We start from the raw sequence: 12,610 nt of genomic DNA, 5'->3' as shown, positions 1-12,610 counted from the left end.
GCTACAGCTCACGCGCAGCCACTCATTGAACTGAACAGCTGTCGATAGCTACACCCTCAAAACCAACTGCAGGAAACGTTTCTCATATAAATAAAAATAACAACGATTTACTATTTTAAGCTTGTACGAAAGAACGAATAACACAGATCTTATTCAGCTCCGGTCTTTTAATCACAATTAATCTAAACATTTCAAACCAGACTACTGCAGAGTTAAACTTAAAGTGTCTCAAAAATGCAGTACTATTATCACGTACATAAAAGAAAATACCAGCTAAACATACGAAATAAATCAACTAAGTGCTACTCATCTACACTTAATAAGCAAATGGTAAGTAAATATATTACCCTCAATGAAAAACGTAAAACAATTTGGACTTATGCTAAAATAAAACATTATATGAATATTTAAGAATTAATGTGGGTATTTTTTTCAACAAGGACAAATATTTGTAAGTGGTAGTGTATAGTTTTCCCCTTGTCAGTTCCAAAAAATGAGGCCTCAAAAAACACAATTTATCCCTGCTAAAAATAAAACGCTACAACTAAGCTGGTTGGCTGGTCTTAGCTGGTTTTAGCTGGTCTCCAAGCCTGACCAGCAAGAACCAGGCTGGAAGAACGGCTTAGGCTGATTTCAGCTGTTTTTTGTCTGTTTTTTTCAGCTGGCATGTATAGTTTATCATAAGTTCCCAGAAAACAATTAATTAAATAAAAGCAATATTTCATACCACAGGCTTAAAATTAAAATATAGATTGCATGTCACATTTTACCATGATGCCTCTAACAGTGCACAGTCAACTGATAGGACAGGAAGAACATAAAAGACAAAAAAATTATAATAATAAAATAAATAAACAAAAAGAAAAAGAAAAAAGAAAGGGGGAAATTTAGATGAACAAGCACTGGAAAACATGTTGTATTTGTGTAGGGATGTTTTGGGTTTGTCGGCACTAAGATGTGTCCCTTGATTCTTGATCAAAACATGACTTGGAAAAGTAGACAACTTCTTCACCTGGAAAAGACAGGATGTTACTTACAAATAGTCGACATGCAGTTTTATGAATTTAGTTTTATGAATGCTTACCTTGATGTTTATGTCAGCCAGCTGTACAGCAGAGAACCACAGATGACCGCAAGAATTGTGCAACACACCATGATCATCATTTTCTTCTACAAAGGTGTGAGTGGGCAGCCAGTGACAGCATGATAATGATATAAGAAAACAAGACGAAAGAATGATTGGGAAGAAGAGATTTGGAAAGTGTAGAGAACAGACTTATAGAGATGAGGTTGAAATTATGAGGGAGAAAAGGAGGACATCTATACATGAAGAAAAACAGAAGATGGATGAACTATTAATTTTTTTAATTCTATTTGATAGTCTTTCCATTGGTAGTCTACATTTAGTATATGAAAATATACTCTAAGTGAAAGTGTAATTTATTATACAACACAATTGTAGCACCCCTCATAATTTCCCAGCTCACCCTGCGTGCTTCTTGTTGGAACTTGGCAGCCTTTTTGGTGTCAGCCACAGCTCTTTCTACAAAACCCACCGACTGGTCCATGTTGCTCTCAATCCTTTCAATTATGCTTCCCTGTTGACAAATGAGAACAGAATGGTGCCCAACAGCAGCTTTAATCATATTCATAAGGACTCCAAAATACAGCTATAGCTTTGCTCTATTCTCCTGAGAAGACAAACACATGTACCTGATTCTCCACCAGCATTGCAATGTCCACAAACATGTCATGCAACTCTTTTATGCTGCTCTCCAGTCGCATAATATCTTTGTGTCGTGCCTCAATCTCACTTAGTGCCTGTTTTGATATCCCAGAGTCCATAATCTATAGAAAAGGAGAAAGTGTTTGAAAAGTAAACATACGTTACCATTTAAAAGGTTGGGGTCATTTAAGGTTTTTAAAAGATTTATCTTATGCTCATAAAGGCAGATTTTATTTGATCAAAAATATAGCAAAAGCAGTAAAATTGTGAAATATTATATATATATATATAACAAAAAGAGTAAAATAATATAATTTATTCTTGTGAAGCACAGGTGAACTTTCAGTGTCCAGCGTCACATGATCCTTAAAAAAATCATTCTAACATGCTGATTTGGTGCTCAAGAAACATTTTCTGGTACATTTACATTTATTAATTTAGCAGACGCCTGTATCCAAAGCGAAAAGTGGAAGCAATCAAAAACCACAAAAGACCAATGATATACAAGTGCCATAACAAGTCTCAGTTAGGTTAACACAGTACACGTAGCAAGGGCTTTTAAATAATATAATAAATAAAAAGAAAACGGATAGAATAGAAAAAGAATAGAGCAAGCAAGTGTTAGAAGTATTTTTTTTAAATTGCATAATAAATGAAAAGAAAATAGAATACAAAAAGATTAGAAAGGTAGTTAGATATTTTTTTTTAAAGAATAGAATTAGAATAGTGAGTGTTAAAGTTAGAGGGTCAGATAAAGATGGAAGAGATAGGTTTTAGGCCGATTCTTGAAGATGGCTGAGGACTCAGCTGCTCGTATTGAGTTGGGGAGGTCATTCTACCAGGAGGGAACATTTAATTTAAAAGTCCTTAAAGTGACTTTGTGCTTCTTTGGGATGGCACAATCAAGCGACGTTCACTTGCAGAACGCAAGCTTCTAGAGGGCACATAAGTTTGAAGTAACAAATTTAAGTAAATGGGTGCAAAGCCAGTGGTGGTTTTGTAGGCAAACATCAATGCCTTGAATTTTATGTAAGCAGCTATTGTAAGCCAGTGCAAATTGATAAACAGAGGTGTGATGTGCTTTCTTTTTGGCTCATTAAAAATGTATCTTGCTGCCACGTTCTGGATTAATTGTAAAGGTTTGATAGAATTGGTTGGAAGACCTGCCAAGAGGGCATTGCAATTGTCCAGCCTGGACAGAACAAGAGCTTGAAAAAGGAAATTATCTTCTATTATCATCAATGCTGAAAACAATTGTGCTGGTTACAATTTTTTGGGTAATTGTTTAGGATTATTTGATGAACAGAATTTATTTGAAATATAATTTTTATGTAACAATGTACAAGTCTTTAATAACACTTTTCAACAATTTAATGTATCCTTAATAAATAAAATATTTTCTTTAAAAGAAAATTGTACAACTTACAGACAAGATATATTCTTACAACAAAACATCAAACATCAATGTCAAACAGAATCACTCACTCCTGCTGTGAATACTGCAGCGTTTCCTCCATCCAGCATTTCCTCCAGTTCTTCATCAGTGGTGGCTTTGCCAGCTGTAAGACATGACCCAACACTGGCCTTAAACATGCATATAAAATTGTGATCACTGATTTTTATTTTTATTTTTATTCAACCCTAAAGTAGGGTCTGTGTATGTTGTTTGTCACTCACTGATCTCCAGCTGTCTTTGGATGCGCCCTTTGCTCTTTTCTCTAAACTCCACTTGGGCTTCATTGTATTTGGTCATCACCTCTACAAACTTCTTAGCAAGAATGGCTTGCTACAGTAGGAGATAAACACTGTATAAATAACTACGTATTTGGAAATCCATGTGGGTTACCGGGAGGGCTAGTGGTTACCTGGGATTTCTTTATCCGCATATCTGCTGAAATCCTCTCCTCGGTGTTAGATGCCAAAATCTGCTCAATGCCTTTTGACAACATTTTGTATATTATCTAATTATTATTGGAAAATAGTTATGTATATTCTTCAATGAGCAAAAGTATAACAGAAAACTTACTTTTGAGTTTGTTGCGAGCATTGTTGGCCAGTTTCTTTATCTCATTAGTAATTGCCTCCAATTCATCCTGTGTCTCTGGTTGAGAAATGAGATGAGATATATTTAAAGCATGAAAGTGGAAAGGAGGCGATAGAGAAAAATGATAAATAATTAAAAAAAACTGAAGGTTAAATGTGATTAGACTAACTCTGGTCTGATGTAGGAGCAGAGAGGATGACAGAATACAGTCGCTTTATCTCGCCTATATTTTCATCAATCTTGTCTATACTGGTGCGGATTTCTTCAATCTGTAGAAATGCATACAGAAATGACTTTCAAATGTCTATTTGACAGCACTCTTAAAAATAAAGGTTCTTTATCGGCATCGATGGTTCTGTAAGTAATCTTTAATATCAATGTAAAGTTTTAATTGCACAAAGGGGGATTTATTTTGGAAAATGGTTCTTTTGACTTTTAAAACTTTTAAGAGCTGTTCACAAAACGTTTCTTTTGGCTACCCAAAAAGGTTCTTCTGTGTCATCGCTGTTAAAACCCCCTTTTGGAACCTTTATTTTCAGAGTGTGTAACATTCAAATGTCCATATTCATTTGAATACAATGTATTTGATTCACTTATACCTGAGCAAAGAACTCATCCATAAACTCTTTTTTTTCCACTGTAATTTCCACATCATCAGGAGTTTGGTCTGACTTCTGTTTTGACAAACACAACCAAAGCAGAAAGTTAAATAAATTGACAGAAATTGTGTTTCCTCTGCTTAAAAACAAGCTTCTTTTAAGCTGGTTTAAGCTGGTCTTCCAGGCTGGCGAAATCCTCTAGTTACTAAAGTAAAGTACCTTTCGAATAATCTTTCCCGTTGTGTTGGACACTGCAAGACCACGCCAGAACTATATCATCGACAATCCAGAGTGGCCTCCAAAGCATACAAAGGTCTGTCAGAACACTCAACATACACTCTAAGAGCCCAAACCGAGCAGTGTGGATTAGGACCCTGCTCACCTTCTGAATTGGGCAGCGCTAGGAGGATGATGACTTATTCTCTGGATGGAGTGGACAGCAATTTTGGCACATAGCTGTGACTCGGTTTGAGGATGACTCTACAGACTCCCAAACTCAAGACAAGAAGCACTGACTGACAGTGCTTGCAGGTCACCCACTCGCTTGACAGATGCTAAAGTCAGAAGGAGGCCGATTGTAAGTGGCAGGGGCCACAAGTTGACCGACTGGAGCAGCTCAAAGGAAGGGCCTCACAGGGCCCTGAGGCCTAAAGTGCGAAGTTGACACAGTATAAGGGCTAGGCAGATTCAATCTACGAGCTCCTTAACGAATAACCTAAACTTAACGACGAAGTTGCTTCTGTTGACTGACTGGCCAGCTAAGAGAGAATGATTCACAGTGATAGCTACCACATATACTTTAAGCATGGAAGGGGTTTGCCTTTTATTCAGCAGCATATTGTAGAAAGGTTAGCATGTATGACACATCACATGATGACGAATCCTGATTCTGTGCTGCACACCAGTCAGAGAAGCCTGACCATTTAAGGGAGTTAAGAAGTCTTGTAGACACAGCTCTTGCTTCTAAAATGGTATTAGTTACACTCACAAGGATCAGCAAAGGCTCCCATCAAGGGGCCAAACATGAAGGCTCCACAGCTTTTCCCAGGGATGAGAAATCATATCCTTTGCATGCAAGAGAAGGTCCTTTCTCAGGGGTATTGGCCAGTGGGCTGCTGATTGCACCTGAATCAACTTTAGAAACCACATCTGACTCCTCCAGAGTGGGGCCATCACTGAGCATCTGACTTCCCTAACCCGTGTGATGACCTCAGTAAGAAGAGCAACTGGGGGAAGGTATACAGGTGAGCACTGGGCCAATCACGGGCCAGGGCATCTTGCTGTTTTGAAAATGAATTGGGAACCTAAAGTTGTCTTCTGTGGCAAAGAGGTCCACCTCTACCTTGCCGAAGACAGACCAGATTATTTGAACCATTTGAGGATGTAGTCTCCATTCTCCTGGAGCCACAATGCCCCTGGACAGCATGTCTGCCTCTTGGTTCTGTCTGCTCAGCACATGACCTGCTCTTAGTGTGAAGACCCCCATTTGAAAGACGCTGCTAGCAGCTGAATAGTCAAGGAGTGTTCCATGCCAGCATCCGGGCAGAATCAATAACTGCCCACAGAAAGATCACTTGCTGGCTGAGAGATCTTGGCCAAATTGATTCTCCTCCCAAGCTGCTCTAGGTGGCTGAGCAGCAGCGACCTGTAAACGATGAGTTCCCGTTCTGATCTGGCTAAGACCAGCCATTCGTTAAGGTAAATCAGAATGTGGATTCTCATCTGTCTCAGAGGGGAAAGAGCCGTGTCTATGCACTTTGTAAAAGTGTGATGGACCAGAAACAGTCCGAATGGCAGGAGTTTATACTGATAGGCCACTCCCTTGAATGTGAATCTCAAGAACGGTCTATAATGGGGGACCTTGGGGCATATTTGCACAAGCATCTGTTTCAAAGTCAGTGTCATGAATGGCAGTCTCATTTGCAAGCGATTTAGATGTCTGAGATCAAGAATGGGTCTGAACCTACCATCTTTCTTGGGAACAAGGAAGTAACAGCTGAAAATGTCAAGACTCGCTGTTCACTAGAGGGACCATTTCCATTGTTCATTTTGCAAGCAGTGTTTGTACTTCGGAACAGAGAACATAAGAATGATTATCCTGTACCAAGGTTTGAATGATACCTCTGAAGTGAGGCGGCCTGCGAGCGAACTGAAGCGAGTACCCTCGTTCTATGGTCTTAGGAACCCAACTTGTCACATGCGGGATATCTTTCTAAGCCTGAAATCAGTTAATGTCTGAAGCTGGATGGCAAATGGTTTTCTAGTTTTTTGAATGGTAGTTCACGGAGTCACCAGCAGCAGCCTCCTCCTCAGATCCGCCCAAAGAAATCAAGCCACTTGCAGCTGAAGAGGACCGCTGATCCTCACGTGTGATACAGGAGCTGCACCTGTGTGAGTTCACTCGATGCACTGGATGGCTGCAGGGGAAGGCAAAGGTTTCTGGCTTCTTCCGCTGCTGGGACTCCGTCACACGTTGGCGAGCAACAGACTGGGCGAAAACAAAATTTCACTTAGAAAAGACTTAAATAGCAGTCGGCTCCATCCCTTTTGGAGGGTTGAAGTGAGATTTGGTTTGTGCAGTTACATGACCATGAACAAATCAAGCTTCAGTATCAGAGTAAACAGGTGTTTCCTCATAAGCATCAGCGACCCAACGGGAGAGACTGTTCGAAAGGGAATGACTTTCAACGTCCAGCTGGTCTCCCAGCCTGACCAGACAACAGACCAGCCTGACCAGACTGGGACACCAACCAAGACCAGCAAAATATTTTTAAGGTTTTTTTTTTTTTTTTCAGCAACCGCTTGTTATTGTCAATAACTTAAAGATAGACTCCACTGCAATTTATTTTCAACAGAAATTAAACGTTACAGAAATGCAACACTTACTTTTTTAAATACACAATTTATAATGGAAAATAGATATTGTAAAGGCCCTTTGACAGGGCAGGTGGACATGGATGGTGTAGATGCTTGTGTGCTTCCAATGCTTCATCTCAACTATTAATGTCAGACGCGTTTCTAGGTGCTTGATGGCAGTTAATATACTGTTTATTCTTATTTTATCCTACCCGTTTAATAATCATGTGTGTAACCTCCGATAATGACCGGGAAATTACTGCTTTAATTAACTTTAACAGTTAAATAACCTTCATGTAATTGAGCATAGCTCACAACAGTGACAACAGTTAGTCAATATTGAGCTCAGGACCTCCCAGGTAAAGGTCAAACAGTAGCAAATCCGTCCGGGTGTTTAATAATAAAATCATAACGCATAACTTAAGGGAGGAAACCCCACTTACCGCTTTTAGCTGTTCCAGTCGGTCCTTCATCTTTGGTTCAATGTGTTATGAGACGTAAAGGATTTCAAACTGCTGTATTGTCAGTGTAGAAGAGCAGTCGAAAGAGCAGCGATGTTTTCAGATCGGATAAAAAGAAACCATCTCGACTACAGCATGAACACACCAAGTTTAGAACAGCTCGGGATTCTAATTTTAAAAACTCAAGGGGAAAATGAATAAAAAAAAGAATAATAAATAAAATAATGTTTTTATATTAAAAAAAGAATAGCGTTCTTCTTTATGTAAAAATAAAATAGAGTCAAACTACGCCAGTGTCGTTCTCGTCTTCTAGTGGTCTAAGCCTATCCTCTCAGAGCGGATTAGAGCAACAGTTGTATGCTGGGTAGCTAATCTTCCTCCACCGAACTGCTGCTTTTTTCCACTAACACACATTTGATTTGAGTGATGTAACAGATCTCACACAGACGGCGAGGCCACGGATAATTTACTCGATGTTAGTAGGACTGAGATTTAACATTAAAAATGAAGATATACGTTATATAAATTTAAATAAATCACTAAGACATATTTAAAGCTACTTAATTTACATTTTAAAATGGAATAAAAATTAAAATATTGAATTTATATATATATATATATATATATATATATATATATATATATATATATATATATATATATATATAGAAAACTATTTCACTTCTGTCATTCAACATTAAACAAAAAGTCAAGGTGGGCTGGGGTAAATTGAGGTACTACAAAAATGCTTAAAATCTATTTGCTTTTAAAGCAGTGACTGAAATAACATGTCAAGAAAACTGCAAGTATTTAATGTTGTTATTTGGACAAGAGTTTACCAGTTATTTTGTATATTTCTCCTCACCAAAAAAAGTTCAAAAAGAGGCCAAAGAATCAAGCGTTGTGTCACAAAGCAGCACATTGACTTTAGTTGTTTTGACTCAGCTTGGATGAGACAAAAACAACAATGATTTACCATCCCATTAAAAAAAAAATGTAAAGAGCAAAACAAATATATGAAAAACAAATTTAAGCGAGAGAAAATCTTCATCTTAAGCACACTACGAAGCTATTGAAAAAAAAAACAATATAAGAAGAGGTCAGAGATTGTGAAAGATTTGGACAAAGCATTAATTTATTATTTACGGTCCACAAGTATTTAATCTTTGTACAGTTCTCACATGGACAAATAAAATGTTTTTACTAGTAAATATTGAGAGATAAATTCAACATAATAGAAGTGCTTGTGTTTGTTACCACTCTTTTTTTTTATCCACTGATGGTCAAAATATGAAAAGAAAGACAAAAATGGGAAGGATAGATCGAATGGCTCAAAATGAGAACGTAACATTGGCCTCAGATTGGTGCATCATCCTTGATGGTTTTCAGGAAAAACTAGCTTTTACTTTTTCAACAGTTGCTGTGTGACAGTGATGCTGTGTTGAAATTCCAAAGTTAAAATGACAGCTTTGGACGTACAGAGAAATGTTTCGATGTGAGACACCAGTTTAAGTCTGCTGTGGTTTATGGACATGGAAGTGGGAACTTAATTTCAAAACTGAGCATCTATACGTGTGCTCACACTGAAATAAATCAAAAAGGATCTGCATCTTCAAAAAAAGCCAGTCACTGGGCTTTGAAATGTGCTTTTAGCACAACAGTAACTGTCTAAAACCAAATCTTCTAAATGCAATTGAAGCTGTGATTACTGGTAAGAGAGATGAGACAGTCCATGACTTTTGTTTATCTGTACAGATAGTCAGCTTGGATGTTGGCAGCGATCTCCGCCTCCCACTTGTCTCCATTGTTGAGGAGTTTCTCTTTATTATAAAGCAATTCCTCATGAGTCTCTGTGGAGAACTCAAAGTTGGGACCCTAAGAAAAAGACAGACAGGTAAAGGTAGACATTAACTAGTAAATCTGGTCATACAGAATGTTTTTATCCTTCATCACCATGTAGATTTGAAATCAACCTGTAACCAAACTGTAACATTTAAACACATTTATGTTTCAAATATAGTTGCAAATGCTGGTTTTAACAGAGGGTGAAAGATACATCCACAAACTTAATTTGGTCAATTGAAAAACACGTCCCTTCATTCTCCCAGTGTCAAATTGGTGTAACAACCCCACCCAGTGGCCACAGTCTTACCCACACATTTACCTGTACCTCGTCGAGTCACCAGGTACGTCAGTGAATGACTTTACTTCGTATTTGAAAGAAAACCTCTTTAAATGTATATATTATGTCTTTATATTTAGAGTACTGAGTACACTTTTCTGTCCAGCCATACAACTAGCCTGGCTTATATTTCGATTAACATCATACGTAATTCACGATATTTCCACAACAGCAAGATACTGATGATGATGGCAGATAGGCATGAATTTCAAATTTGGGGTTTTACAAACATTATTGGTGCACCCAACCACACAACAACTCTTTGGCATTTGTAAGGTTAGTCCACTTCCTCGATCCAATACTGTATGGTGGTTTGTTTTCCCCTAAAAGTGGGCGTGAATCTGTTCAGAGACATACTATGACGCTGCGCCGGTTGTGCATATAGCAGCCAATCAAAGAGCTCCATCTGGGTTACAGAACTTTTTAGCTCTGCCCATGGCATGCTTCCAGGAGCTCGACTGTTTTTGGGAAAGTGGTATGCTTGCATCTGTCTTTTATAAATCTGATAAAACAAAAGACTCTTCGGAGATATAAAGGATGCAATACTACTCTATAGGTCAAGATTAACATGAGATTTCCCCTTTAAATTGTATTAATATTTTATAAAAATACTGTTTTATTGTATTTAAAAAAATGCAGTTTAGGTATAAGATAAGAGACTTCTTACCACCCCTTAACTTTTGAATTGAAATGAATATTCTATTTGTATTCTCTCGCTATATATATATATATATATATATATATATATATATATATATATATATATATATATATATATATATATATATATATAGTATTGTTCTGTGCTGTATTAATTTTGACAGCTCAAAAAAAAAAAAACTTTTTCTCTCAAAATTTCCAGACACACTGATGACACATTAAACAGCCCGTTAAGGGACATGATGCATAGTTGAAATGTGCTGCTAGGTGCTCACCTCTACAATAGCATCCACAGGGCAGGCCTCCTGGCAAAAGCCACAGTAGATGCATTTGGTCATGTCTATGTCATAGCGTGTTGTTCGCCTGCTGCCGTCAAGACGAGGTTCTGCCTCAATAGTGATGGCCTGAGAGAGAGAAAACATGGGGGTCACCTTGTACATTTAAATTTTACTATGACGCTTCTTACTCACATGTGTAATCAGAAAGAAGTGTACCTGGGCTGGACAAATGGCCTCACAAAGTTTACATGCAATGCAGCGCTCCTCTCCAGAGGGATACCTGCGCAGCGCATGCTCACCACGGAAACGGGGCGACAGAGGGCCCTTCTCGAATGGGTAGTTGATTGTGGCAGGTTCACGGAAGAGATAGCTCATGGTCATTCCCAAACCTGCATCAAGACAAATATCAGGTGGACCTGCTTTTTCGAGTGGTGGGGATAATTTTAGTGATGACTAGGAAGTGCATTACAAGTTAAAAGTCTCATGCTATCACTGACCTCTGAACAGCTCTGTCCACAAAAGTGTCTGAGCTGCACGGTCCGTGATGGACTTCATATCTGTGGCGTCCTCCAGGTTATTGACATATTCTGCAAAAAGAAAAACGCTACGATATAGTACAAGGTTTTATATTAAGACCATATTTTGGACCATGCAATACTTACTAATCCCTGCTCTGTGTGCAGATAGACTGAGAGGACGTACAAGATTTTGACTAGCCAGAAATGACCCTAAGGAGTAAGCAAACAACAATCACTCCTCTGAGAAAGACAGACATTATGTTGATTACATATATAGACTTACATAAATGTCACTGTTTCTGTTGCTTTTTTTTACTCATATATTGCTTCTAATAATTCAGAGACCCACCTGGCCTGGATACATTGTAGACCACACGTAATGCCGCAGACATCTCAATGAAGTGCACTGTAAGAGATAGAGACAGGGAGGGAAACTAGGGCTTGTTATTACAACATTAAACATTCTTGTGGTCAAATACTGACAATTTTTAATCATCTTTTTTCGATTTAATGATCAAAAATAGGCTAATACACCATATTCAATATAACATTTCATAACTTTTATATTAATATAACTTTAATTGGGATAAAGGTTAGCTGTTAAGTTACGAAATGGTGTACCATGAATTGCTTCCCCCTTATAGAACGTAAACAAAAACCCATAAGATTGGTTCCGATGACATAGCGAGCAGCAGCTACATAAATCAGGTTAATTTGAGTACCGCATATCAATTATCGCTATTTCATATAGCGTTATAGACAACATGTAATACATCCAAAATAATAAGGCAACTGTAAGACTGGGCAACACAGATACTGTAGGACCGCAGCAATGGTTTAGCACACGAGCACAAGCCGACTCCTTGGCTTTCTACATATTTACTATACCGTTTCTGCATATTATAAAGTTTACTAAACATATTTAATCCCTGCATAATTATATATAGCTCAGGGTTCTTAGCTTCTATGGCAGTGCAGTGTTTGTAGTTGCATATCCACAGGATGATTTCTCAAGGACTTTCAATGACTACTATTCGTATAACTGTTATGCCAATGTTTTTCTTTTTAATACAGTGTTAATTACATCGGTTCCACAAAATGCGGTGCATGCTCACTCAAAGCATAGACAACGAAAGCAAAAAGTTTAAAAAGAAATTCACACTCACCGGACACTTGCTATTTGGCCTTCTCAACCAGAACAGCGGACGATTGTGGAAACGCACATGCAAAACGCCGGAAGTGAATTTTTTTTTTCTTGCAGACAGAATACATAAAATCCCTGAAAT

At 38.0% G+C, this 12,610-nt stretch overlaps 2 protein-coding genes across 3 annotated transcripts; both read right to left on the bottom strand.

Annotated features, from left to right (window-relative positions):
- Positions 1 to 94: 94 nt before the first annotated feature.
- LOC113073673 (syntaxin-3-like) lies at positions 95 to 8,036 on the bottom strand. Of its 2 annotated transcripts, none has more exons than XM_026246506.1 (11): positions 7,669 to 8,036; positions 4,370 to 4,444; positions 3,940 to 4,039; positions 3,753 to 3,827; positions 3,592 to 3,662; positions 3,404 to 3,512; positions 3,212 to 3,285; positions 1,714 to 1,848; positions 1,488 to 1,598; positions 1,085 to 1,170; positions 95 to 1,012 (listed from the first exon to the last, which is right to left on the bottom strand). In XM_026246506.1, the coding sequence occupies exons 1-10, from the start codon at positions 7,696 to 7,698 to the stop codon at positions 1,093 to 1,095; spliced, it is 858 nt and encodes a 285-aa protein (XP_026102291.1). In that variant the 5' UTR covers positions 7,699 to 8,036; the 3' UTR covers positions 95 to 1,012; positions 1,085 to 1,092. The 2 variants fall into 2 exon arrangements, with proteins under 2 accessions (XP_026102291.1, XP_026102339.1); XM_026246554.1 differs by lacking the exon at positions 7,669 to 8,036 and adding an exon at positions 4,589 to 4,736.
- A 763-nt stretch (positions 8,037 to 8,799) lies between these two features.
- Positions 8,800 to 12,576, bottom strand: LOC113073588 (NADH-ubiquinone oxidoreductase subunit 8-like). The gene is made up of 7 exons (XM_026246432.1): positions 12,491 to 12,576; positions 11,674 to 11,730; positions 11,469 to 11,534; positions 11,304 to 11,393; positions 11,023 to 11,195; positions 10,804 to 10,932; positions 8,800 to 9,561 (listed from the first exon to the last, which is right to left on the bottom strand). The coding sequence occupies exons 2-7, from the start codon at positions 11,714 to 11,716 to the stop codon at positions 9,430 to 9,432; spliced, it is 633 nt and encodes a 210-aa protein (XP_026102217.1). The 5' UTR covers positions 11,717 to 11,730; positions 12,491 to 12,576; the 3' UTR covers positions 8,800 to 9,429.
- Positions 12,577 to 12,610: the final 34 nt, after the last annotated feature.

The sequence above is a fragment of the Carassius auratus genome, chromosome 1, assembly GCF_003368295.1.
Source record: "Carassius auratus strain Wakin chromosome 1, ASM336829v1, whole genome shotgun sequence".
NCBI classification, from domain to species: Eukaryota; Metazoa; Chordata; class Actinopteri; order Cypriniformes; family Cyprinidae; genus Carassius; species Carassius auratus.
This window is presented reverse-complemented; position numbering and strand designations above follow the sequence as displayed.

Bases quoted from the DNA above. Each gene is read 5' to 3' on its own strand.
- LOC113073673 (XM_026246506.1), bottom strand. From the start codon at position 7,698: ATGAAGGACCGACTGGAACAGCTAAAAGCG. The intron at 3,286-3,403 runs GTGAGTGACAAA...CATGTCTTACAG, and splicing joins CCAAAGACAGCTGGAGATCA to CTGGCAAAGCCACCACTGAT. The intron at 1,171-1,487 runs GTGAGCTGGGAA...ACACCTTTGTAG, and splicing joins TCCAACAAGAAGCACGCAGG to AAGAAAATGATGATCATGGT.
- LOC113073588 (XM_026246432.1), bottom strand. From the start codon at position 11,716: ATGTCTGCGGCATTACGTGTGGTCTACAATGTATCCAGGCCAG. The intron at 11,535-11,673 runs GTGGGTCTCTGA...CTTACTCCTTAG, and splicing joins CTACAATGTATCCAGGCCAG to GGTCATTTCTGGCTAGTCAA. The intron at 10,933-11,022 runs GTACACTTCTTT...TCTCTCTCTCAG, and splicing joins AGGCCATTTGTCCAGCCCAG to GCCATCACTATTGAGGCAGA.